Source organism: Ursus maritimus, unplaced genomic scaffold (assembly GCF_017311325.1).
Source record: "Ursus maritimus isolate PB19 unplaced genomic scaffold, ASM1731132v1 scaffold_30, whole genome shotgun sequence".
NCBI lineage: Eukaryota > Metazoa > Chordata > Mammalia > Carnivora > Ursidae > Ursus > Ursus maritimus.
The window spans coordinates 10332720-10358585 of record NW_024425564.1 but is presented as its reverse complement, the minus strand read 5'-3'; the positions used below and the strand labels follow the sequence as shown (position 1 = coordinate 10358585).

General features: G+C 42.1%; 1 protein-coding gene across 3 annotated transcripts in view; it reads left to right on the top strand.

Annotated features, from left to right (window-relative positions):
• CARMIL1 (capping protein regulator and myosin 1 linker 1) overlaps positions 1-25866 on the top strand; it is a 303770-nt gene that overhangs the window by 154072 nt on the left and 123832 nt on the right. For all 3 annotated transcript variants that reach the window (XM_040644903.1, XM_040644902.1, XM_040644900.1), the window contains exons 11-16: positions 110-204; positions 12277-12363; positions 19480-19583; positions 21981-22058; positions 22192-22268; positions 25612-25716. In XM_040644903.1, the coding sequence (XP_040500837.1) occupies positions 110-204; positions 12277-12363; positions 19480-19583; positions 21981-22058; positions 22192-22268; positions 25612-25716 (546 nt within the window). The remainder of the gene's footprint in view (positions 1-109; positions 205-12276; positions 12364-19479; positions 19584-21980; positions 22059-22191; positions 22269-25611; positions 25717-25866) is intronic.

Genomic DNA, 25866 nt, shown 5'->3' with positions numbered 1-25866 from the left:
AAAGGTTTTCTTTTTTTAGATTTCACTCTAGCTCTTCTAGCTGTCAGTGTTTTATTTGAGCAGTTTTACATTTCGTGATAGTTAATCTTGCTCTTTTGTTTACTTGCAGAGAGTTTGCCCAAAAACTGGCCAGTGCTCTCGCACATAATCCCAACTCAGGACTGCACACAATTAACCTTGCTGGCAACCCACTGGAGGATCGAGGTACTGTAGCGATTCGTGTGATCACTGATGCCACGATTGTGAGAGCGTTGGGCAGTTTTCGTGCGGCCACACCCAGAGAATGGTGTCAGGCTCCGTTGTAATTACTTAATAAATGCTACTGATGCTTTGTTCGCTTCTGGGTTTTTCTACCCTTTGATGAAAATACTGGTGCTAAATCATTACCTAATTAACTTCTTTTGAAGCGATACAAACAGAAAGGAGGATATTATTTTTTAACTACCGTGTTAGTTTCTTATGGCTGCGTAGCAAATTACCGCCAACATGGCAGGGATGTATTACCTGACCGTTTCCTTGGCTCGGTAGTCTGGGTGCATGTTCGCTGGGCTGTCTACTCAAGAGTCTCTCAGGGCTGAAGTCACATTGTCAGCTGTGGCTGTGATCATGTGTGACCTATGTGTTCAAACTTGCCGGTTGTTGGCAGAATGAATGTCCTTAGTTCTGCAGGACAGAGGTCACCATATTCTTGCTGGCTCTCATCGGGGACCACTCACAGCACCAGAGGCTGTGCTCGGGTCCTTACTACATGGTCCCTCTTCTCACTGCGAGCCAGTTTGTTTTGTGCTTGAGGCAGTTAGGAGCACATTTCTCTTTTAAATAGAGCACCTGATTAGGTCAGGCCCACCCAGGACAGTCTCCCCTTTCAATTAACTCAAAGTCAACTGAATAGTAGCCCAGTCATGTTAGTGATGTGTCATATACTTGTCAGTCCACCCCACACACTCAAGAAAATTATACAGGGATGTGTACCGGGGGGCAGGAATCTTGGGGACCATCTTACTATTCTGTCTACCACATGTATTTTTTAATATTTAACAAGATTTGAATATGAGGATTGGGAGAAAATGAAGGAGTGGAGTTCATGATGAGGCAGAGGGAGGTTTCGTTTAAAGCGTTTGTGTGGGCAGAGGGGAGAGTCAGTAGGCTTAGAATGTGAAACTTAAGTGTTTGAATTCTCAGTAGGAGAACATTAATGGGTGGGGTTTAAGAAGAAATAGCTTTATCTCTAGAGGGAATATTTTGTTTTCATTATCTGTTGCAAATGTTTTCCAGCACTGTTGAATAAAAGCCTTTCATCTTGTAATGTTATATATTTGATGAGGATTAATTATTAAACTGAGCTGAAGCTACTGATACAGACAGTTCTGCTTTGTGTTCCTGATGGAGACACTGTTCTTCATGGAAAAGGATACCCACCCATGCGGTATTCACGCCAAAAATAAACAGCAGTTTCCTAGCACTGAAAGTAGTAAATCTAAAGGAAGTTTGAGACTGAATTAGAAAACTAGATCACATGAAAATCATCCTCGTGGAATCAACCACAGCTGAAAATCATGGATGCATATCCCTGAAATAGGAGTTTCTTGGGGGTGTAGGAATTTCTTCGGGAAAAACAGATGCCTCTGTTAGTCAACTGCTAGAAAGTGATGAATATGACAAATGGAAATGGACATGGAGATCGCCTTTTATAGATAGGATGGCCATTTTTGCTTTGGTTTTTAAGATGGAAGGGACCCAAACATACTCATCTACAGACCGGACAGAGTCAGTGTTGGGGGGGTGGGGAGGTAGGCAATGGAGGCAGGTCCATAAGGTTGCAAACCCAGAGCACATAGGCCAGGAGGGGATACTCCGTAGTCCTTGGGGAAACGCAAATGCACGCCACAGTGACGTACCACTGCACAACCAGTAGTGTGGCTGTGATCACAAGTGTTAGAGAGGACGTGGGAAATGGAGACACATGTTTTACTGGTGCGAGTGTAAAATGGAGCAGCCGCTTTGCAAATGGGTTAGACAGTTTCTTAAAAAGTTAAGCACAAATTGGGGCACCTGGTGAAGTGTCCGACTCTTGGTTTTGGCCCATCCCGTGATCTCGGGGTTGTGGGGTCGAGCCCCACGTTGGGCTCTGCGCTCTGTGCGGAGTCTGCTTCAGACTCTCTCTCTCCCTCTCCCTCTGCCCTGCCCTATCCCCCCCACTCCCGCATGCACACGCATGCTCTCTCTCTCTCTCTCAAATAAATCTTAAGAAAAAAATAAAGCTCAACCCAGATTTGCCACACAACGTAGCAGTTCCACTCATGGACATCACTGAGAGACGTTGAGCCTGTGTTCACACACGGACTTGTGAATGAATGTTTATAGCAGTGTTCTCCGTAACAGCCAAACCATGGAAACCGCCCCACGTGCACCGCTGGCGAGAGGGAGAACACAGTGCAGTGTGTAGACCGAGGCGCACGGTGTGTAGACCGAGGCGCACAGCTGAGCCATGGAGGCAGCCGACGGGCTGATCTGTGCTGTGGCATGGCGGCACCTCAGAAACGTGGCAGGCGAAGGAAGCCAGACCCGAAAGACCACATACAGTTTGCGTTCGGGGGCTTGGAAGGAAGCATGCATGTGAGGCCCTTTGTCTCCTCGTCTGCCCTGCGCCTCATGTGCTCTGAGGGGCAGCTTACTGGACAACGTAGCCCCTCGGGCAGTCTTCTCCTTCAGACCCTCGCCTTTGGTTTAAACATCTGTGCTGGATCTTGCTTCCTTCTGGTGCATTCTAATTAGATGCGGACATTTCTCCCCCATCTGCTTCCTTTTTGTCCCTGTTCCTTGTCCCTCATCCTCCCCAACCTCCTCAGACCTTGGACATAATCAATAAATATTTCCTTAGATTGAGTTTGACTTCACCTTAATTCTCTTCTGGAGCTTTTGACTTGCATTGAACATCGTGGCAAAGTTTACAGAGATTTCTTTTATATCAGAACATGGGCTCAAAGATGGTGTTTCCAGGCTTTTGTTCTCCACGTTCCTACCTCTGAGACCTGGTCTGATGTCTTTTCATCTACTTGCCGTCCATTCACAGGAGCTAAAATCCCAGATCATTCCAAGGATGTTTTCCTCAACGTCGTGTGTGCATACCGACTCTCCCATGTGGTGTCTGCTCACATATACTCCATTTTTGACACTCCTAAAAACGTTTCGCAAGCTGAGACTTTCCTTGTTTCAGCCCCTTCTAGATTCATTCACTGATATATTTGCCAGTGTCCTTGGACAACCACCAATACCCATATTTCCTACCTTCACCCTTGGGGCTGAGCTTCCTGAACACAAATTCTGCGTAGGTTTTTTTCTTTTTTTTCCTTTTTTAAAAATTCAGGCTAAATATCTGAAGATGATTGGTAGTTTTTCTGCTCGTGGATGGAAATTCCAAAAGAAATCCAACTAAGTGTAAAATCTTTACAAGAATTTCAATCCAGGCAAAATATTTCAAGATCTTAATTTCTGAGCTGTTCAGTGACAGTACTTTTTATGTCTGAAAACGGTAAAAAGCGTGGGGAAAGAATTCATAATCGTAGTGTATATAAAAGAGACCAAAGAACCTCAAGGAAACACAGGACTGTTTAGCAGCCCAGAATTCTGAGGAATTTCAACACCAAATGGAATTTGATTTTGTACCTGAACCCTCCACTCGGGGACTTATTTGGAAAGTCTCAGAGAGCAGGTTTGGCTCCTTGCTTTGTGATATGAATATAGATGCAGCAAACTCCTGTTATTTTCTGCTCAGTCTCCTTGTCACATTTCCGTACAAAGGACAGACAGCCTTCTGTGGTTGAGGGGCTTGTGGTGAAGGAGGTTACGGTGTGAATTGGTGAGCAGGGGTGTAGTGTGTATGAGCGGTGCTGCCGGGGCTGCGTGCCCTGCTGCGTCTCTCGTGTGGAAGAGACACACGAGGCAGCGAGCGACCCACGCACACGCACGAGCTCTTCTGCTGCTGGTTGTGGGCCCAGGGCTGCTCCCAGGCTTGCTCTTGGCGCTCTGTCCTGATGTGTCTTCAGATTGTAGGTCAAGACCCACCAGCAGGTCATGAAGTCAGTTCATAGCTCATGACAAGCATTTGAACAAAGGAGAATGGTGGTTCCGCCAGTCAGCATCCAGCTCTCCATCTCAGCTCAGGTCTTGATCTCACAGCGGTGAGTTCAAGCTCCGCGTTAGACTCCACGCTGGGCATGGAGCCTACTTAAAAAAAGAGAGAGAGAAGAAGGAATAGAACAGAATAGAAAATATCAGGGACGCCTGGATGGCTCAGTCAGTTAAGTGTCTGCCTTCAGCTCAGGTCATGATCTCAGGGTCCTGGGACGGAATCCTGTGTCAGGCTCCCTGCTCAGTGGGGAGTCTGCTCTCCCTCTGCCCCTCCCCCACCCGTGCTTGCTTGCTTGCTCTCTCACTCTCGCTCTCAAATAAATAAGATAAAATATTAAAAAAAGAAAGAATAGAAAATATCAGAGTGCATTTGTTTGGGAAAACTTTGGTTTTACTTTCCTAATAACGTGTGTATGTATTTACTTCTGTACGCGGTTCCTTCACTATGATGTCAAGTCTGTTTCTTTGTGTGGGTCTCGGTAGAAAAGGCTTGAGACTCTGGTCCAGCCTCACTGGTTCCGCCTTTTGTGTTAGCTCCTCGGGCCCCCAGTGTCGGAACCACGGCCTTCTTGGTCACGTCCTTGTGACTAACGCTTGGACCGGGCATGACTTTTTGGATAATAGTTGAGTATTTTTGGAGACAACAGCTCTCCTCTCTCTGCTCCTTCCACACGATTGACTTCCTTACTCGTTACCAACGCCATGTCCTCTTCTTCCCAGTCGTCCCTCCCCGTTCCCCTCGTTTTTATGGTCTCACTCAGCCTTGTCAGGAATGTCTGCCTATTTCCTCCCATCACTTTGTTCTAAATTGGATTATTTTGTTTAAAGATGATTTAGAATGCTGTCTCAGAATGTTTTTCTTTTGGAAATGTTGACCTGAAGTACCCAGATTATTTTTTTCCTGACCATCTGGTGGTGGCTCTAGTTTGATCTGCGTAAGGCAAGAGAATCCGATTCTAAAATTGCCACTTAGCTTTTTTTGGATGCTTTCTTTCTTTCCTATCTGCCAATGTGTACCAGTGGGTTCTGACTCAAAATACACGAGTTCGGTTCTGGACTTTGCCACTTTGTAGCTGAGTTTCCTGAGACAAGTTACCTAACTTCTGTGTGTGTTTCGTCACCTTTATTTTTTAAATTTTAATTCTAGAATAGTTAATGTACCGTGTTATGCTAGTTTCAGGTATGCAGTATAGTGATTCAACAATCCTATACACTACTGAGTGCTCAGCAAACTACAGGAACTCTAGTTCGTTAGTCTTTAAAATAATAATAGTACCGACCACATAAAAGTGGTCTCAGGATTAAATGAGATAATACACAGAAAAGGACAAGAATAGCCTGTCACATGCTGTGCACTCAATCAGTGTTGGCTTTCACTACCTCCTTGATTCATAGAGTAGCCTTGTGGAGTAAAATCATGCAAATGTTATTATTCCCTTTTTCTGAGCGAGGAAGCTGTGTGTTCACATGATTTGGACACAGCTTACGGAGTCCTACCTGAGATCCGTTGTGAGTCTCCTGTCTAGGATTTCCTGAACATCAGCCAACCAATCCGTCGGTCACTCTCTCCTACTGTGGTTGTGATTTTCTGCTTGGGCTCTGTAGGTATCCTGGGGAAGTAGAAGGAAAGAATTTTATGTGCGCCTTTTGAAAGCTTTGGCTTATTCCATAGCATGTCAGTCAATTTTCTTAATCACTTTAATGTTTCAAGATACCAGGTTTGGGTGTGACAGCTCTGAAACAGAAGGTTCTCTTCTTCAGAGTCATGATTTCAGCTATATTTAATTGATATTTTTAAGGTGACACCAGGTAAAACAATATTTTAAAAACTGCCCACCTTTGGGTTTTAGGGCATTCGAAAGTTTGGTGTGCTGACTCCATGTTTTTCCACTGGTCTTCTTAGTCCTATATTCCTAGTTCTTGAATCTTTTCTCCTCAGCCTTATTTTTGAAGTGGAAACGCCCCACTGGATTTTGTTTATTCCTGTTTCTTAGTATTTCTGAACTTTCCAGGGAAGCCATAGGAATTAGTAGATATCCGAAGATTTTAACTGTTATGTGTGTTCCCACATCCACCATGTTGAAAGCTACATGCTTTCTAACAGAAAAGAAAGACGTCTTTTGTTTACACACATCCTGTTGCTAGAACCATATGCAGAATTTTGCAAACTATTAATATTGATGCTTTCAATTAACAAGGACCTCCTTAAACCTTTCTGCCTAGTTTGTGTATCATACTGATTCTAGAATAGCCAAGTGTTAGAATTTTATGTGACATTATCATAGGCTTTTAAATTCGTGCATGATTAATAGCTTAAATGTGCAATGTCAGATTTCATTTTGTATCTTTTGTAAGTTAATAACATCAGATGGCAAATTATACTACTAAACAATTTGTAATTACTTTTTTTATTAGGCATAAATATTTTGAAGCTGAAGAAGCCATAATAGTTTTGTTTTGAAAGGAGAAATAAAAATTAAACCATTTTTCCTTCTAGATTTGACACATACTTAAAATTACAAGAAGGGTAATCCATTTAGTAAGGTCTCCAAATGAAAGTGTCTAGTGATAAATTCTGTTTTAATTCAGAGCTCTGAAGGCTATGTTTTGCTTCATTTTGGGGGCAGAATTAAAGATTTTTGGCCAGAAGTTGAAAAGTCTCTTCTTATCGTTTGTTTGTGGGGAAGTGTTTTCTCGATGATTGGTTTGTTCCCTGGTACTGTTGAGTAAGTGGCTCCAGAAAGTACCAGGCAGGTTAATTTTTTTGTTTTTCTTGAGACTTTGGCTGCCCGCCACCCTCAATTTATTCATGTTGCCAAGACCGCATTTCTGAAGTCTGCCAGAAAGGAAGGGGACCCTTTGTGTATTAATCTGTTACCTTTTCTCAAAGATCAGTAAAAGTATTGAATCACTATGATGTACACCTGAAACCAATAGGAAACTCTATGTCAATTATACTGTTTAAAATAAAGCAATTTAGTGCTTTTATTTAAAAAAAAAAGCTGACCCCATTTATGCCTTTTATTGTGTTAGCACTTAGCAAGGATGTTTCTTTAAAGAAGAAATGTAATACATTTATGACTTGTGGGTGCCTAGGAAGTCAAAATATTTTGTCAAGGAAAGAACTAATAGTTTCGTTGGAAATTTGATAAAAAGTACTTGGAACAGACTATCTTGTATCTGTGTCTTTAGTCCACTTTACGTTTGATCCTGTTTACCTTTTTCCCACTTTTTTCCTCTTACATAAATATCAAGCATGACCTTATTCACTTTTATTCTAATTCAGGACCTTCACTTTTTGTTACTTATGTTATTTACAGAGTGATCATCCAATTTCCAGAGAAAAATAGTGCTGGGTTATTTACTCCTTTTTGTCTTCCTTCTTTTTTTTAAAGATAGTTGATGAATAAGGAGTGAACGCATGCGTGGTGTCACCAGTGGCATTAAATAATTGCTCCATTCCAGACTTACATCTGGTAATAGGCATTTATGGTTTTATGTGCCGTAATGGGTATGTCTGACACAAAAGAAGTTAGTAAAAATGTAAAAATTGTCATTTTCTCAACGAAGCTAAACAGCTGAAATCAATCTGAGCACAACAAATTTGAAGTTGAGTGGTAGGTTTTAACTTTGATCTAACAGATTTTCAGCATAATTTGAAAACATGGGATATGGGTGTGGGTTTTTTTTTTTTTTAAACATTGTCATAACATAACACTTTGCTAGGTAAAAAACTGCATAAAAGAATTGATCACGAGTAGGCAGTGATGACTCTTAACAGAATTTAAAAGTGAGAATCTGGTATCCTTCCCGATTCCATACCTAAGTTTTGAAAAAGATTGATTGATTGATTGATTGATTTTAGAGCAGTCTTAGGTTCCCAGCAAAATTGAGAGGAAGATACAGAGATTCTCCGCATCCTTCCTGCCCCCACCTAGGCACCGCCTCCCTCACTATCAGCGACCCCCACCAGATGGTACATTTACGACCGTTGATGAGCCTACTGACACCTCATCATCACCCCAAGTCCGTAGTTTTCATCAGGATTCACTCTTGGTGTACATTCTACGGGTCTGGACAAATGCGCAATGACATGTAACCCCCATTATAGTATCAGAGGGGATTTTCACTGTCCTAAAAATCCTGTTCTCCGCCTGTTCATCCCTCCTCCCCACCCAACCCCCTCATCGTCCAACCCTGGCATTCACTGGTCTTTCTGCTGTCTCCATAGTTGACTTTTCAAGAATTTCATATAGTTTTCAACTCCTTTGGGTAACTACAAAGGAGTGTGACTGTCTTCCAAGTGGTCCTGCCATTTTGCATTCCCACCAGCCATGAATGAGAGTTCCTGTTGTGAGAGTTCCTTGCCAGCATTTGATGTTGCCCCTGTTCTAGATTTTGGCTATTCTCATAGGTGGGTAGTGGTATCTTATTGTTACATGATTTGCATTTGATTGAGGACATAGGGTGTGGAGCATATTTTCATACGCTTATTTGCCATCTGTGTAATTTCTTTGCTGAGAGTTCTGTTAAGGTCTTTGGCTCCTTTTCAATTGGCTTGTTTATTATTGTTGAATTTTGAGAGTTCTTTGTATATTTTGAATATCAGGCTTTGCAAACATTCCTCCCAGTCTGTGGCTTGTCTTCGCATTCTCTTGACGTTGCCTTTTGCAGAACAGAACTTTTTCATTTTAATTAAGTCCAGCTTATCAGTTATGTCTTTCATGGGTCATGCCTTTGGTATTATATCTAAAAAGGCATCACCATACCCATAGCCATCTCCATTTTCTCCTCTCTTATCTCCCATCCCTAAGTTTTTTGAAGTAAAATTTTTCATCAGAGTATAACATACAATCAGAAAAATTCACAAATTCCAAGTTTACACCTTACTAAATTTTTACAAAGACAAAGAACGTTACCAGCACTTTACAATCTTCCCTAGTGTTTTGCTGTAGTGATTTTCACCCTTGCCCTCTACCACCCAGAAGACGTAACTACTATTCAGACTTCTGTTATGATGGGTTAGCTTTATTTATTTTTGAACTTCATAAATAATAGCATTACATAGTATATACTCTTTTATATTTGGCAACTTTTGCTTTTCCTTGTGGAGAGGTTTTTAATAGTGGGTTTATTTTCTTGAATAGATAGAAGACTATTGAGATTATGTGTTTCTTCTTATGTTTTGGTAAATTGTATTTTTCATAAGGAAATCTGTCTATTTCCTTCTGAAATGATACATTTTTGACCTACAGAAAAAAAATTTGATGTCCCTTAGTTATATTTGAAATGTCTGTAGGATCTCTACTAGTATTTTTTTCCCATTTCTGATGTTGATAATATGATCCTTCTTTTTCTCTCCTTCTTTTTTAGACAGTCTTGCTGGGGCTTATTAATGTTACTAATTTTTTTAAAGAACAGGATTTGTTAAATTTACTTATTTTATGGATGCTTTCTATTTAATAGATTTCTTCCCTTTGTTATCTTTTTTTTTCCCCTCCTGTTTATGGGGATGGAGTGGGGATTGATTTGCTGCTTTTGTTCCAAATATCTTGAGATGGATACTTAGATAATTAGTTTCCAGCTTTTTTTGATTAACGTAAGTATTGAGGACTATATATTTCATTCTAAGCATGGCTCTAATTGTATCCCTAAAATGTTGATATCATAGTTTTTAAAAATATAAATATAAATTTTTTTGGATGCTTCGGTGGCTCAATCGGTTAAGCATCTGCCTTCGGCTCAGGTCATGATCCCAGGGTCCTGGGATCGAGTCCCGCATCTGGCTCCTTGCTCAGCAGGAAGCCTGCTTCTCCCTCCATTGCTCCCCTTGCTTGTGCTCTCTCTCCCTCTCTCTGTCTTTATGACAAATAAATAAACAAAATCTTAAAAAAATAAAAATATTTTTAACATTTCCATTGTGATTTTTTTTTTTTCGGGGAGGGTTCATTTGTTATTTGGAAATACATTGCTTCTGTTCTAATGATTTGGGGATTTTCTAATTCTCTTTTTGCTACAATTCCTATCTTAATTGCCTATAGTGGTAGCAATTGGAGAATATGCTTTGTGTGATTTCACAGCAGTTAAGGAACATCCTCTATATTATTTGCTGAGACTTGCTTTTTGGCTCAGGATATTGTCACTTGTTAAATAAAGGCTCCGTGTGTACTTTGAAGAAATATGTTCTGCAGTTATTAGGTACAGTGTTTTAAATATATCATTTTTTTTTTAAAGATTTTATTTATTTATGTGACAGACAGCCAGCGAGAGAGGGAACACAAGCAGGGGGAGTGGGAGAGGAAGAAGCAGGCTCATAGCAGAGGAGCCCGATGTGGGACTCGATCCCAGAACGCTGGGATCACGCCCTGAGCTGAAGGCAGACACTTAACGACTGCGCTACCCAGGAGCCCCTAAAAATATAATTTTTTTATTGTGTTCTTGATATCATCTGTTTCTTTATACCCTTTTTTATCTGTTTTATCATCTGACAGAGATGTGTTTAAAAACCTGTTGTGAGGTAGTGCACCCATATATGTGTGTATATAATAATATATGTATTTTCCTTTTGTTACCATTAGATTTACTTTATACATTTTGAGACTTTTACTCAGACCATACAGATGTAAAATTATTAATCTTCTTCATTAATGAAATGTCTCACTTATCTCTTTGCCTCTTAAAATCTAACTTGTCTTATATTATTGCAGATGTTCTAATTTTCTTTTGGTTAGTGTTTGCAGCATGTATCTTTTTACGTGCTTTTAGGTCACTTCTGAATACATGTATTTCTAAGTGTTTCTTGGAAGCATCTGATATTTTTGTTTAGGTAATCCATTTTTGACCTGCGTATTTAGTACATTTACATTTATTGTACTATATGTCTGTTTTCTTTATTCCTCATTTTTTCTTTGTTCTTTTTTTCTCCTTTTCTGCCTTTTGGATCAATTATGTTTCTAAAATGGCTCCGTTTTCCCGTCAACTTGTTAGTTACACATTCTCTTACAAGAATATATCAACTAAATATTAGCCCTGCCCCCTCTTTGTAATTAATAATATAGATTAGCATATCCAAATCTCTAGAAATACTCACCTAAACAAACCTGTTTGACATAATTTAATCCAGCGATTTTCACACTTATTTGGGAAATGATATGAGGAAGTAAATAGGGGCTCTCCGAACACCCACCATCCTTGGGGAGACACCCATCTAGAGGCTTAGTGCTCTACTACTCTAACTACTACAGTAGGTATTTCTTGATAAACTTTAATAAAATGCGTAGAGAATGTAGGGTTACATAATGGGGCAGCAACCAGCATGGTAGTTCCATATCAGTGAATGGAGTTTGAGAATCAGTCTAGGAGACCATATGGTTAATATTGTTTCAGGAACCTTTCCAGGAGCATGCCCGTGGGAAGGTGATAACTCACATGTAGCAGGAAGTTGGTTGAACGACCTAGAGGAAGAGCATACATTCATGTATTACTTATTCCTCCCAGTGAACAGTCTACACTCATTGCAATCCTTGAGTGAGTAAGCTGGTGTTCACAGTTTCCCAGTCTGATCATTAAATTTAGAGACTCTCTGGTTTTTAATACTGCAATTTTTCAAGTTACAAAATCTACCTTTAAGAAATTAAACACACCCTAATGCTTTGTCTGAGGTTGTTAGCCATAAGCTAATTAAGTATTAGAATCCATGTGCTAAAAGTGAAGCTGTTATCTGAAGAGTTAACATTATACCGTTTTCTTGACAATAATTAAGTAGCATGCATCTGCTCACCCAGAAGAGTGATCAACTCATTAAGACACAGGTTAAAAAGAAGCAATTATATCACTCTTCCTAAGAGTATTTGCATTTGAAATAGGACTATAGAGGCGAGGTTAAAGTTTTAGTTCAAAGGAAAACCTCTCTAATGGTAAAGTTTTTATATTGTTATGCTTAATTAAACATTCTTTCTTTTCTCCTATCCTTTAGGTAGGATGGAAAAAAAGGAGGTGTGATGGTGGATAATTAGAAAATAAAGTCTGACATTAGAAAAAAATTATCACCTAAGTTGGAATCAAATTTAATTTTCAAGCATTATAAATCAAATGCAATTCTGAGAAGTTGAACATTCTAATCTTTTTTTTTTTTTCCTTTCTCAGGTGTGTCCTCTTTAAGTATTCAATTTGCCAAACTCCCAAAGGGATTAAAGCATTTAAATTTATCTAAAACCTCATTGTCACCTAAAGGTACAGTATGTGTTATTTACTTTGTGTCTGTAATATTTCTCCTACACCATGCTCCCTTAAATAGTTAGAATTATTACTCAGTTATGTATTTGCATACATATTACAGTACTCTGTTATAAGATAAAGAAGTGATATATTGGAATTCTGGTTGTCTAAAGTGAAATGCTTTCAGAGTAGAGCATAATTTTGAAATATAGTATTTAACTTTTTTGACTTTGAGTCGAGGAGTGCTTACCTGCGCTTCCCCTGCCCCCAGTCCTCCAGCCCTGCTCCCCGCCACCCCCTACACACACTGTCATGTGCATGGTCTCCTGCATGGAAAACTGGTGGACTTAACTGCCCAGTCACACTATATAGCTCTGCCTGCTCTGTCCTGCTTTGGAAATTGCCTTTCCTTCCCCAGGGTCTTTTCTGACTCCACGTACCCTCTTCTCCTGTATCTGATTGTTCAGTAAATCCTGTCCATTCTATCATTATGTATGCACGTCAGCACCCCGTAATACTTGAAATATCCCTGCGTGCGTTGTGCCTTTGTACGTGCTTTGTATTCTGCTTGGAGAGTCTTTATTTCATCCTGTAGAGTGAAACCTGCCTTCTTCCCCTCCTTCGTGTTTCTCTTTCCTGTGTGTCTCCCTGACTACTCACACCAACACTTCCCTTCTGGTCACCAGATGTGTGGAGGCTTCTCCTCACTCCCAGCTGTGCTCTGCGACACCAGCTGGGTGTCCCACAACTTCACTCAATTCTGACACTCTCTTCCCGAGACAGAGTCAGATCCAGAGGTTAAGGCTCAGCCCCGCAAGACTGCTCCCAGCCCTCCTTGAGACTCCAGTCGCAAGCCTAGGTTCTTGGAGCTTCCGAAGACCTCACCTTGGGTTTGGTTAATTTGCTAGGGCAGCTCACAGAACTAAGGGAAACACACTTGCTCGTTGATTAAAGGATATGATAAAGGACACAGATGAACAGCCAGGTGGAGAGATACGAAAGACAAGGTGAGGGAGGGTCCTGAGTGTAGGAGCGTCTTCCCTGTGGAGCTGGGGTGCATCACCGTCCTGGTGTGGCTGTGTTTGCCAGCCTGGAGACTCCCCAAAACCTGTGCTTTTGGGATTTTATGGAGGCTTCCCACATAGGCGTGATCAATTATTAAGTCAGTTTCCAGCCCTTCTCTTCTTCCTGGAGGGTGGGGGTGGGAGGGAGCTGAAGATTTCAAGCTTCTAATCATGGCTTGGTCTCTCTGGTAACCAGCCCATCCAGGAGCCCACCCAGAGTCACCTCATTGGAACAGAAGATGCCCCCAGTCCTCTTATTACTTTGGAAATTACCAGGGCTTAGGGAACTCTGTCAGGAATGGGGGGCAGACACCAATATATATATTTTCTATTATGTCACATCTCCCCTTACATAGATCCTGGAGAACTTCGGTTTATTTTATAAAACACTCATTTGTGATCGTCTCTTCGGAGACATCTCGCCTGTTCCCAAGACCTCAGTAGAATCAGCCGCTCTTTCCTCTGTTACGTTATTGATCACATTATGATTTATAGGTCTAGCGCTGCTGTGTAAGTACTGTGTTTCCGTCCTGAAGGGGGCTGCCCTTGCTTCTCTTATCTCCATCTCTCCAGCACTGGCACGGTGCCTGGACCACTGTCGTGTTGAGGGCTGTATGTGGAGGGCCTGCGTGTCAGTTCTCAAGCAAACTGGAGAGGGTTGAGTCCTGATTTTTTTCACTGATATGAACATGCCTTTAAATAGGTCTTGGTTCCTCACTTGCATCATATGTAAGATGGAATTAAGAGTATCTACCTCGGGGTGCCCGGGTGGCTCTGTTGGTTAAGCGTCCGACTCTTGATTTTGGCTCAGGTCATGATCTCATGGGTTATGGGATCGAGCCTCATGTGAGGCTCCACACTTAGCATGGTGTCTCCTTACCGCTCTCCCTCTGCTCCTCCCCTGCTCATGCTCTCTCTCTCTCTCTCAAATAAAATCTTTAAAAGAAAAAAAGAGTATCTCCTCAGAGGTGGTGAGACAAAGTGAGTTAATGTACATACAGTGCGCTTTGGGGCACAAAGGGCCCCACTACCACCATCACCGTCATCATCTTGCTCTGTCATATATGTTCACATGCTTTCACTTCGGCCTGGGACAACCCCAGTGTCCCCTCCCCCAGACCTGGTGAATTCCTGCCCCTGCCGGGAGACTGAGCGTCTGTCTCTCTTTCTCCTTGAAGCCTTCTCTCACCCCACCCTGCCCAAGTAGATGCTTCTTTCTCTCTGTTCCATCGCACTTTGCAAACTCCTCTGTTTTAGTGTGTTCCCATTATGGGTTGATTGTGTTCTAGCCTGGAAGCTTCTGGACGGCGAGGGCTTTGCCTCAGTTGTCACTGTGTCCCTGGCACCTGGCACGTTGTGGGTTCTTACTGCGTGTGTCATGGGTGAGCAGGGGTACAAGCAAAGTGGTCCCTGGGTGATGTCAGCCATCCCGTCCTGCTTTATTCCCACCATAGTTAGCCTAAGAGTGATTTGAAATTGGGGTTATTTCTGTAAGTCCCATGATTTTATGTGCAGACATTTAGGCTTAAGCATTATAGTGACTTTTCAAAGGGGCAAATTTGCCTGGAGTCGGTGTCTTTTGTCCATGTGCCAGAAGCCGTCCTCAGATCTTAAAGCTAAGTGTCGTCTAGTGGTGTTACACTTCTCTACTCCAGCAAATCCGTTTTATAGAAAACTTTTTCTGATGATTATCAATGCATCGTATATTTATGGTAAAGATTTAGAAGATACTGAAAAGTATACATAAGAAAGCCACAGTTACTCGTAATGCCAGTACCAAACGATTATGAGACCGCCCCTGCTGACAGCCTGGTGCCCATCCTTCCGCACGGTTTCTGTCTGTACACAGTTTATCTATATGCCGACGTACAGACACACGTGCAGATGGTATCACAAAATGCTTGCCATTTCATTAACTTTCTCCCCACCTAGTATGTTGTGATCCCGTAGGACCGCAAGCGCGTGGTTACTCTCAGTGGCTCCATGCTGTTCCAGCGTGTGCAGGACTCCCCATCATTGATTTAAATGGCCTGTTTTTGTACATTTGTGTGGTTTCTAATTCTTTTGTTACTTTCTTATTTAGGATAAATTTCTCTGAGTAGAATTGCTGAATCAAAAAGGTCATGCATTTTTCTAAAGCTTTCTTTTCATATTTACTGTCACGTTGTCCTCCAAGTTGTTTGTACAGATCTCCACATTCCCACCACCCTTACATGTTATTCTCCTTTCTCATTGTTTATCAAGCATATAAGCAAAAGCGTTCTGATTTTTAAAAAAGATTTATTTATTTTAGGGATAGAGTGTGCATGAGAGGGGAGAGGGGTAGAGGGAGAGAATCTTCAAGCACATTCCCTGCTGAGCAGGGAGCCCAATGTGAGGCTCGATCTCACGACCCGTGAGATCATGACCTGAGCTGAAACCAAGAGTCAGACAATTAACTGGCGAAGCCACCCAGGCTCCTCAAAATGGTCTGATATTTTAATTTTAGTTTTCTGACTTATTGCTTAGGTGAATTCTCTCCCCACCCCCGCCTCTCATACCCTCCCATTTCTTAGTCATTTGTCTTTCTTTCGGAGGAAGTTGCTAGTTTCCATCCTTTATTGCCTATTTGCCATGTTAATCTTCTGTCTTAATTTATATATATTCCCCACACATGAACAGTACTAATCATTTGCCATGTGCTCCATGGGTGTAACTTTTAAAAATTTGTTTTTTGTTGAGATAAAATTGACATATAACATTATATTAGTTTCAGGCATACAACGTAATGATTTGATAGCTATATATTCTGAAATGATCGCCACAGTAAGTCTAGTTAACGTCTGTCAACACCCAGTTCCAATTTCTTTTACCCTCTGATGAGAACTTCCAAGACCTACTCTTAGCAGCTTTCAAATACACAATACGGCCTTAACTATAATCACCACGCTGTGGGGCCCCACTCTTTTTTTAAGATAGAGGTGTTTAAAAAAAACAAACAAACTTGTATTTATTTATTTTAGTTTATTTGTTCATGGCTGAGAAACAGATAAAAGGATGTGGTGATCATTTATCCTCCCAAGGACAAGTGTGGGGAGGCCACCAGTCACTATGTCCCTGTCCCTCCAGGTGTCAGTGAGGGTGGGAGGTTCCCCAGGCAGAGCAGAGGTCCTCAGCTTCCTCACGAGTGAGGACAAACCCGTGTTCCCCATGCCCTTCCCAGATAAAGGTCCTCATGCCACGTTTATCTTTCTCTGCCATAAAGCTTGTGTTCGTTAAAATGTGTGTTTTGAGAATTAATATTGTTTAATGATATTCTAACCCAAAGAATTTTAAGCTGCCCTTCCTAAGAGATGTGTGTGTTGAAATGTTGGTTTGTTTTTTTTCTCAAAAAAAGAGGATTTCTTAAAGGATTTCATTATTCTTGCAGATTTTCTCGTAGTATCTGAAAGGTTTGAAGATTCACAGTAACTCAGATTACACTGCAGTTTTAATCTTTTGCTGAATTTGACTAACATTTGTATTTTAGTTCTGTGAAAACATGTATATTCATGGCTCCATGCTTTTTAAATCTCCCCATGACATCCCCACTGTCTCCAAATACCCTTTCTCTTCCTCAGATGTTAGCCAAATGATAGTTTTCTGGATTTCTAGTAAATATCCTGCTGGTTGCCAGATTATGTCAATGCAGGGCCATCTGGTACTACCTTTTTCCAGCTGTAAATACTCCAATAATAAATATGAAGAATGGTCAAAATCTCTAGACAGCCAGCATCGAGAAAGGCACGTAGATCTGGGTTTAGTTTGGGTTGTAAGAGCCCTGGTTTTTTTCCATCCTATGTTTTTGTAATTTCCTGCTATTAGTGTGCCTATTAACACAGGCGTCACGTGGACGTGGGCTCGAGAGGTGGGGGAGGAAGTCCTTCATTCTGTTTTAGTAGCATGAAGCTGAGAGTGTAATTCTCTCCTGATTCTGTTCAGATGTTGGCCAACTGCCAAGCGCCCACACTTGTCAAGGAGCATTTTCCTGTCAAGACTAATTTGACCTTCTAATTTTGGAATTTATTTACTGAGTTTTGTTATACCTCACTAAGGAAGTGATTTTACAAAAGATTTTCTTGATGAGAGACCGTCTGGTCTTCTCCATGCTCGGGACTCAATTATTCCGATACAAAATACGCTAGTACTACTAATGACAGTACACACTGAGGGAAGTTAGTCGTTTAAACAATCTTAGATGTTACCTCCAGAAATTAACCTCCTACCGGCCATTGCAAGTTCCTTTTATCTAGCATAATTAATCGAATCTCCAGCTCTTCACTGCCAAGCTCCTGTTTCTTACCTCTTTGATAGAACCGGCCTCACTGGATTATGATTGTTGGACTGTGTCTCTCGTTGCACTGGCTTTTCAAGGGTAACGTAGGATGCCCTGGGTCTCAGAAGCCCATGCCTGGTGGACAGTCGGTCTTAGATAAACTTTGGTTGCAGTGAATAAATACTCCTTGTGTAGTGCTGATTTTTCATGGTGGGATTTATTTAGTTTCCTTCTTGATGGTCTTTGAACTTTTCGAGGGCAACGAATGGGTCTCATTTCCATTTATTTCCCAATCCCCAGCATTTTATAAACATGGGCTCTTAACAAATGTTGAATCGATAGCCAAGAACTTCGTCCTGGTACTCAACTAAAACATTTTTCACTCTCCACTTCTGTCTCTTCTCCGTCTACGGTACCCAGAGGCAGTCACCCCTGAGAAATGGCTCAGTCGTCTTTATCAGACACACACTGCAGTCGGTTCTTGTAACCCCCCAAAGCTAGAGGATAAGATAACAACCCTTTCATCAGTACCACGCACCAAATATGCTAAACTCAGAGCAGAGACCTGCTTCAGTGTGGGGCTCTACTTGGGACCCTCTGCTTTTTTCTTGGCCTTGCTGCATCCTGCTGCTGTGACCAACTCTGGCTCCCACGGGCAGGCCCTACCCCCGTCCCTTATCCCGAGGAAGGTCTGTGCAAGTGTGGGCCAAAGCCCCCTTCCCTGTCTCCCTATAGGGTGCTCAAGACAGGCTGAGATTTTCGAGAAGAATTTTACTGAAAAAAAAAAAAATTTATGAATGTATATCCAGTTTGGAGATTGCTGTATTTCAGAAATATGCAAATTAAAACTGTGAACCGTAGAGACATGAAGAGCCTTGTTATGTCCCCTATCCCTGTTACCCTAGGAATGAGCATCAGTGCTGTTGTGTATATTGACCTCTTCGAGTCCCAGTGAGCGGCCAGACTCTTCTGGGCTCCCATTTTGTGGTGACCACTTCTAAAGCCTCTGCTTCCCCCCGTGGAGAGAAGTGGCCCGAGGAGAACCCACCAACAGACGTGCCTCCATGACTGTTACCCGCGTAGAAAAGAACATGGCTCTCACCTCACGGAACACTCTTGCCCTCCTCATGTTTATTCTTTGTTTCTTGAGGTGGCAATAACCTGTTCAGTTCAGTTCAGTTGACTTCGACTTGAGCCATTTCTGTTACGTGTGTCAATAGTGTATAGTGTTAACTATCCGTTTTTCCTTTCGATTGCTTCTTATATTGTATACAGATCGTGTTCTCACTCTTTGTAAAAATCCATTTCCCTCTGAATTTTGCCTTGAGTACGATATATGAGATAGAACAGTCATCTGACTCCTACATTAACTTCTGAGTACTTTAAGTAGCGAGAAGGGCCTGGAGGCGTACCTACATCGCTTAAATCCCGTACACCAAGTCAGAAACACCAAGCTGGATTAAGAGAAAGATGGAAATGACCAGTTAGACTTGCATGCATCATTCTAGGACTTCCACGTCAAATCCTTTCCATCCACATCAGAAGTGGAACAGAATGAACCCAGTTCTGTCTCTTTCTTCTGTGCAGTGAGATAGCTGTGTCTGTGACTCTCCTGTTCTCCCCAAGGGGAGGGCAAAGAAGACAGTTCTACCTTTGGGGACAGTACTTGTGCTAACCTCAGTCCTGCAGTTTGATGGGGCCATTTATAGACACTCCCAACGCTTCTTTTGTTTCCTGGAGTGGAAATTGAGCTGGATCTTCTCCATGTTGCAGGGGTGAATCACCTTTCTCAGTCACTCAGTGCCAACCCGTTGACCGCCACCACCCTTACCCATCTTGACCTCTCAGGGAACGTCCTTCGCGGAGACGACCTCTCAGTAAGTTTTCCTTTCCTCACGGTCATGTGCAAAGACGCTGTATTCCATGAGCCTGGAGTAATTTGCAAACATGGTTTTCCCCAGCTCCCCTTATCATGATACTTAAAGATCATTTAGTTATGAGCTTACAACGTGTTGTAGAGAAAAAGTCTGGAGCTGTCTTTAATTAAATGTAATCTAGCACATAGATGTTTTCCCCTGTTAACTTAATGTTGCTGAAGTGTGAATTCTTGGAAATACTTTTTCTGAAGGACTTTTTTCCCCACTTCATTTTAACCATTATTGCACTTCTTAAAATTGCCTGATAACAAAGATTAGAAATGTAAACGGAATGATTTCATCATTAAATAATATTGTAAAGAAGACACATGAGTTTTTTTTTTTTTTAATAGTTTGCAGTTGAAAGAGGATATTGGGATAAAGTCCAGTCCTATATTCCATGAATACGGTAGGGAGAGGGAAGGGTTGGGAATACACAGGGGCCACTCCTTAAATAAGTTCGAGTTTGAAGACAAAAAGTTTCCCCTCAATGATAAGATTTTTCGTGCAGCTGAATCGGTAATGTCAATGTTTGGCAGATCTTATTGGTGCAGTGAATTAGGTGTGGTCTTGCTGTCAGATTTGGTGAGTTGTCCCCTCTGGTCACCATGATGGAATTGAGAAGAAATGCTCCCTTACCACGTAGAGCCTACTAGTGGGCATCTTCGAAGGACCTTCGTGTGTGTCCCACCTCTTTATGGGGGTGAAAACCTTTGTGAAATTTATTCTCATTTCTCTTACGTTTTACTTTCTTGGTAAGGCAGGGAATATTGCCACAGTCCTTTTTGTAGGATTTCTTCCCTCTCCCTGATACTTGAACCCATTGTAAGCAATACTGTTTCTGGGTGTGCTGTGACTTTTTCAATGTATGGCCCCATGTTAGTTATCACCTTCAGTGATGATTCATGAATCTGCTCCCTCCCCAGATAAACAGGGAGTCCAGTGGGAAACCACTAAGATATTACAGTGGCAAACTAGAGAAATAGAGAGAGGGTTAAAAGTGGAGCCCAAAGATTTAATAATAAGACTCTGCTAACATAGGGGCATTTACTCTATCAAGGTAGATGACAAAGTAGCCCAGGATTTTTTCACTGGCTGAGGGTGGGTCTTGTTCCAGCTGGCCTCAGCGGAAGGGAAAGTGGAACCATGAGGCCTGTGTGAGTGGGCTCCCAGCCCTGGACAGGTTCTGGGAGGTTCTGGGAGCCCTGCCGCAGGTGCAGGGAGGGGCTTACCCGGCCCCTGCCTTCGGGGCAAGCCGCCTAGCTGGACCTGCCTCTTTGGAGAGGTGTTGGCCAAGTAGGGTCTTATCACCAATCGAGGGTGATTAGAGCTCCCCCAGCTGGTGGCCTGGAGGAAAACCACATGCCCCGCAAAGCCAGAGAGAAGCAGAGATCTTTACAGAAGTGAGAGCAAATTATTTTTCTGGATCAGAACGTCTCATAATCCAGTCTGTTGTGTGTGCCTAGTTATTCTGAAGTATTTACAGGCTAATCTTGTGCTTTTTTGAATTCCTTGGTAGAGAGGGTTTTGCTCAAGCATGATAGAGCTAATCCACTGCAGTGCGAGCCTTTGCTAGGGACCAGGGCATCTCGACGTAAGCTGGTTGGTTTTTGCAAGGATCTGGTGGCATCCAGAGAAGCGAAGGAGAATTTAGCTAATTTCCTGGTGGCGGGAGCTTGGAGTCAGTTTGTTATTGGTGGACTCTAGCAGTTGCTACTCTCACAGAGCAATTAGAGAAGGACAGAGGGTTCTCAGATTTATCGTTTTGATGGCCTTGCCCAGGAATAAGGGGAGAGTTTAGACAATGTGACCCTTGAAACCTGACATGACCTAAGCTAATAGTGCCATCAGACCCTTTCTTGTTAGATTTTGGAAGTAACTAAGGATAGAAAAATCATTGTGTTGGACGAAAGAGAGTATAGCCTGAGACCATCTGATGGTTCAAATTCAAATTAGTGGATCTTTGAACACTTTACGAAAGTGATTAGCATTTTGATAGGGTGAGTGCTATTCAGGTGGTATTTTAATCTCAGCAGTTAAAATTAATTAGCACTGCTCCAAACTTATAAAAATGGAGCTAATCAGGAAAACCAAGTCATGTGTAACAAAAGGGGGGTCGGCAGCCAAGAGTTCATTTGGTCTTTTTTTTTTTTTTTAACTCAAACATAATTTTATTTTAAATATTCTTTGGAACTTTGCTCTCAGGGAAGGCCATGGAATGACATGAAATTCTGCTCATCTTCTTGGGAAGAGTAGAGAATGGTTATGGGAAGATTTGGGCTCTTTTTTAAAATATTAACGCGCACAAGTGTGTATTTCCAGATCCTAATGTGTTTGTTTTTTGTTTTTTATTTCAAGTGCATGTACAGTTTTCTGGCCCAGCCGAATGCCATCGCTCATCTGGATTTATCCAATACAGAATGTTCCCTGGACATGGTAACGGTTTTCTGATACTGCGCTGGGGGTGTCAGAAGCAGCCATTTGGGGGGATAGAGGGCTTTCTCGCTAATAAAATATTCTCTTAGGCCTCGAAATACTTGAAACTAAGAGTGCCTTCTCTCTTTTGTAGGTCTGCACGGCTCTTCTCCGGGGATGCCTCCAATATTTAGCTGTGCTCAATCTCTCCAGAGCTGTCTTTTCTCACCGGTATGTGTTTATGCCTGCCACCATTGTCATCTGGGAGTGTCTTCCTCCCAGAGAAGGTTGTAGTGATCTGAAACAGAGTGATAAAGGCTGCGTGTCTGAAGGGAGGTGGCCTTAATCTGTAATTGGTGAATACGAGGCCTTGAAAGCGCAAGTTTTTGTTGTATTTTTTCACTGCTGTATGACGTTCTTAGCGATCACTCCAGCCTGCTATGTGAACTATCTAATAACTGCTTGTCCCATGAGGACGGGCACTCTCTCTCAAAACAGTAAAAACTCTTTTAGAAGGGACTTCTCAACAATAAACTTGGAAGCAAGTATAAACTCCCTCTGGGGAGCAAAGCGTATGGCTGGCCCCAAACTCATGCATTTTTTTAAATGATTTTTTAAAAAAGATTTATTTATTTATTTTAGAGAGAGAGAGAGGCAGGGGCCCCAGGAGGGAGGGGCAAAGAGAGGGGAGAGAGAGAATCTCAAGCAGACTCTGTGCTGAGCGTGGAGCCTGATGCGGGGCTCGATCCCACAACTGTGAGATCATGACCTGCACCAAAATCAGGAATCAGATGCTTAACTGACTGAGCCACCCAGGGGCCCTCAGATTCACGAATTTTAATTTGTACAACTGGAGGCCCGACCTGAGCACCTCACTTCTACCTTCCTGACTTAGAATTGTTTGCAGTGTAAGGCATTAGATTAGAAACAGCAAGTATTCACAAACGGCAGCAACTTAGAATGGATGGAAAAGAAAGGAAAGTCATCAAAAGTACATGGGTTATTGCCTATGGAATTCTGGGACCATCCAATGTATTAATACAGTACAACCTTTAGCATTCGAAATGATGACCATAGATCATAAAGAATATTTTCATCATCGTGTGCTTTTTAATAATAGGGAGAATTGCTGACTACTAGAACTATCTCCATTTTAATAAGTTACCATTTCGAAAGCTTTATGTATGCAAAGGAATAACCCTCACTTCTTTGGAGAATTTGGTTGTTAAGCCTGCTTTATTCTACAGCTGTGCCTCGCAAATGAATTATTCCGTATTTTAAAGCACGGTTGGTCCATTACTTCAACAGTAAAGTAAATCTTTATAGTAGCAAAACTGGGCCACAAATGCCTCAACGGAATAAGATCAGAGAGTGTGAAGCCTTTATAATGGTGGGAGGAGTTGAGGGTTTTCTAAGACACTATTTCGAGGGCCTTCAGGGCATTAATTGAGACTGCGCAGTCACCTCGTGCATTTGAAAGCCTGTCATGAAGCCATGCTTTGAGGGGGCTGTGATTGACTGAGCAGCTGAGTTGGGAAGACGATGTCATAGAATATAAAAATTTTCACATAATCAGCTTTTTTGGGTTCACATACTGTGAATTCTGTGATGAATGGTCTTTTTTTAAAGACTATTTGAGAGAGAGAGAAAGCATGCACGGGAGTGGGGGGAGGGGCAGTGGGAGATAAACAGACTCCCCACTGAGCCCGGGCCAGATGTGGGGCTCCATCCCAGGATCCTGAGATCGTGACCTGAGCTGAAATCAAGAATCGGCCGCTTAACTGACCGAGCCACCCAGGCACCCCCTCTGTGATGACGGGTCTTCAGTAGAGCTGTTAAACTTATGGAGCAGGACCATGCTAACAATCACCTTGTCCAAGTAAAAGGTTGTGATTAAATACCCAGCACATTACCTAGATACAATCCTAGCAAGCCCTTCGTGATTTATCTTGAAATTGATGCATTTACACTGAGCTGTGGACCGTCAGCCAGACTTTTCATACTTTTGTTCCTAAGTGTATCAGTCAGGATAGGTTAGGTTGCTCTGTAGTAACAAATTGTCCTCCCTTCCCACGCCCATCTCCATGGCTTTCAGCAGTGGTAGCTTTGTGACATGTCCCTTGTGGGCTGGCCACATGCCTCTATTCTGGAAGACAGATCTGTAGCCACGCAGCAGAGGAAAAAGAGTCACAGCTCATAATGGCTGGGGCAGCTTTTCTCTGGAAGTCACACATATCGCTTGTGTTTGATGTGATGTCCCCTTGGCCAAAGGGACCTGCGTGGCCAAGCCTGCCAGCAGTGGGGGGATGAAGCATCGTCCTCCCACAGAACTGGGCAGTGAATATTTGGAAACATTGGTATGGTAGACACCCAGACAAAGTAGCAGTAGGAGAAGTATCCTCAGAGAGTATTTTAACAACATTTGCTCATCAAAAACGAACAGGAATATACAGGCTTATATTGTTCCACTGTTGGGAACCAGAGTTCACGGGAAACATCTAATATATATTCTACCAGAATTCTCTTTCCTCTTAAATTTATTTTTCAACCTCTTAGAGATTCTGGTTGCTTAGCTAGTTCTTCTCAGGTAGCCTGAAATTATCTTGTTTTAAAATCTTTTTCTAATACAGACAGGTTTTCCTGGACCTCTGTGCAGGAAATCTTGTTGAATGTTACATGGTTGAGCTAGACCGCTAGCCTGGCCCCTGCCCTGAGACTCTCTGAATCCGCCCACAGAGTATGAATAACTACCACTAAGTGTTTACTCTCCATCAGTGCTTTCCGCATGTGGACTCACTCAGTCCTGCCGTCACTTCTAGCAGAGAGAACAAAACAAGCAAAGGGTTCACATTCCAGCTTTGACTCTGGGCTCTTGTTTTCCGCAAACCCTCCTAGTGTGGTGTTGACTCTGCCACCTTTTTGAGATGTATGATTTCTGCTGTAACAACAAGGCCACGTATTTGCAGTTTATAGCCATCTCCTTTGGAGTTTTGTCTTTATTTGAATATTTGGCCTGAAATGATGAGATTTGCGCCTGTGGATGTAAGAGCTGAGCGGGATATTTGCTGCACAGGCTTCATGCCAGTCAGGCTGTCTGTGTTGTTCCTGAGTTCGACATTAGGTCACATCTTGTTGCATCTGAGACAGGCCTCGTCTAAGAGTTTTGCCAAGTGCATGTAGCGGTCCTTAGTATTCAGTGCCACCCAGAGGGAGAGCTCATTAAATTGTGAGACATAGACATCCTCTTTGACCTCCAATTTCTTAAAAATTCAAACAAGGAGATCCATGGGCAAAACACATTTTGAGATCATTAGCCACAAAGAATGGCAGTAGTTTTAAGGACTTAAGTGAAATGTCTTAACTTCTCTTGCATCCTTCCTTTGATGGTATTGGATTTATTTAGCTTCCAGACATTTTGTTTCTTTTTACCTTTAAATTTCTACGGAAAATATAATGGATTCATGGGTTTTTTTTCCCAGGGTCTGAATAACCAACGGGTAATTTTGACAATCCGGAAGTGGGGTACTGACCCCAAGCATAACTGCTGGTATGATGCTCGTGTTTTGTTTTTCAGGAAAGGAAAAGAAGTACCCCCGTCCTTCAAACAGTTTTTCAGTAGCTCCCTGTCTCTGATGCAGCTCAACCTTTCAGGCACAAAACTGTCTCCTGAGCCATTAAAGTGAGTCATTAATCCTTATTTTCTCTAGAGCTTTTAACGTTCAGTTTGTTATTATGAATGTGCTTGAGGGAGGGGAAGAAGACACGTAATCCTAAGGCAGGCAAAGCAGATGAAAATGCCTTTCTCACTTTGGGACACAAAAGAAAATCA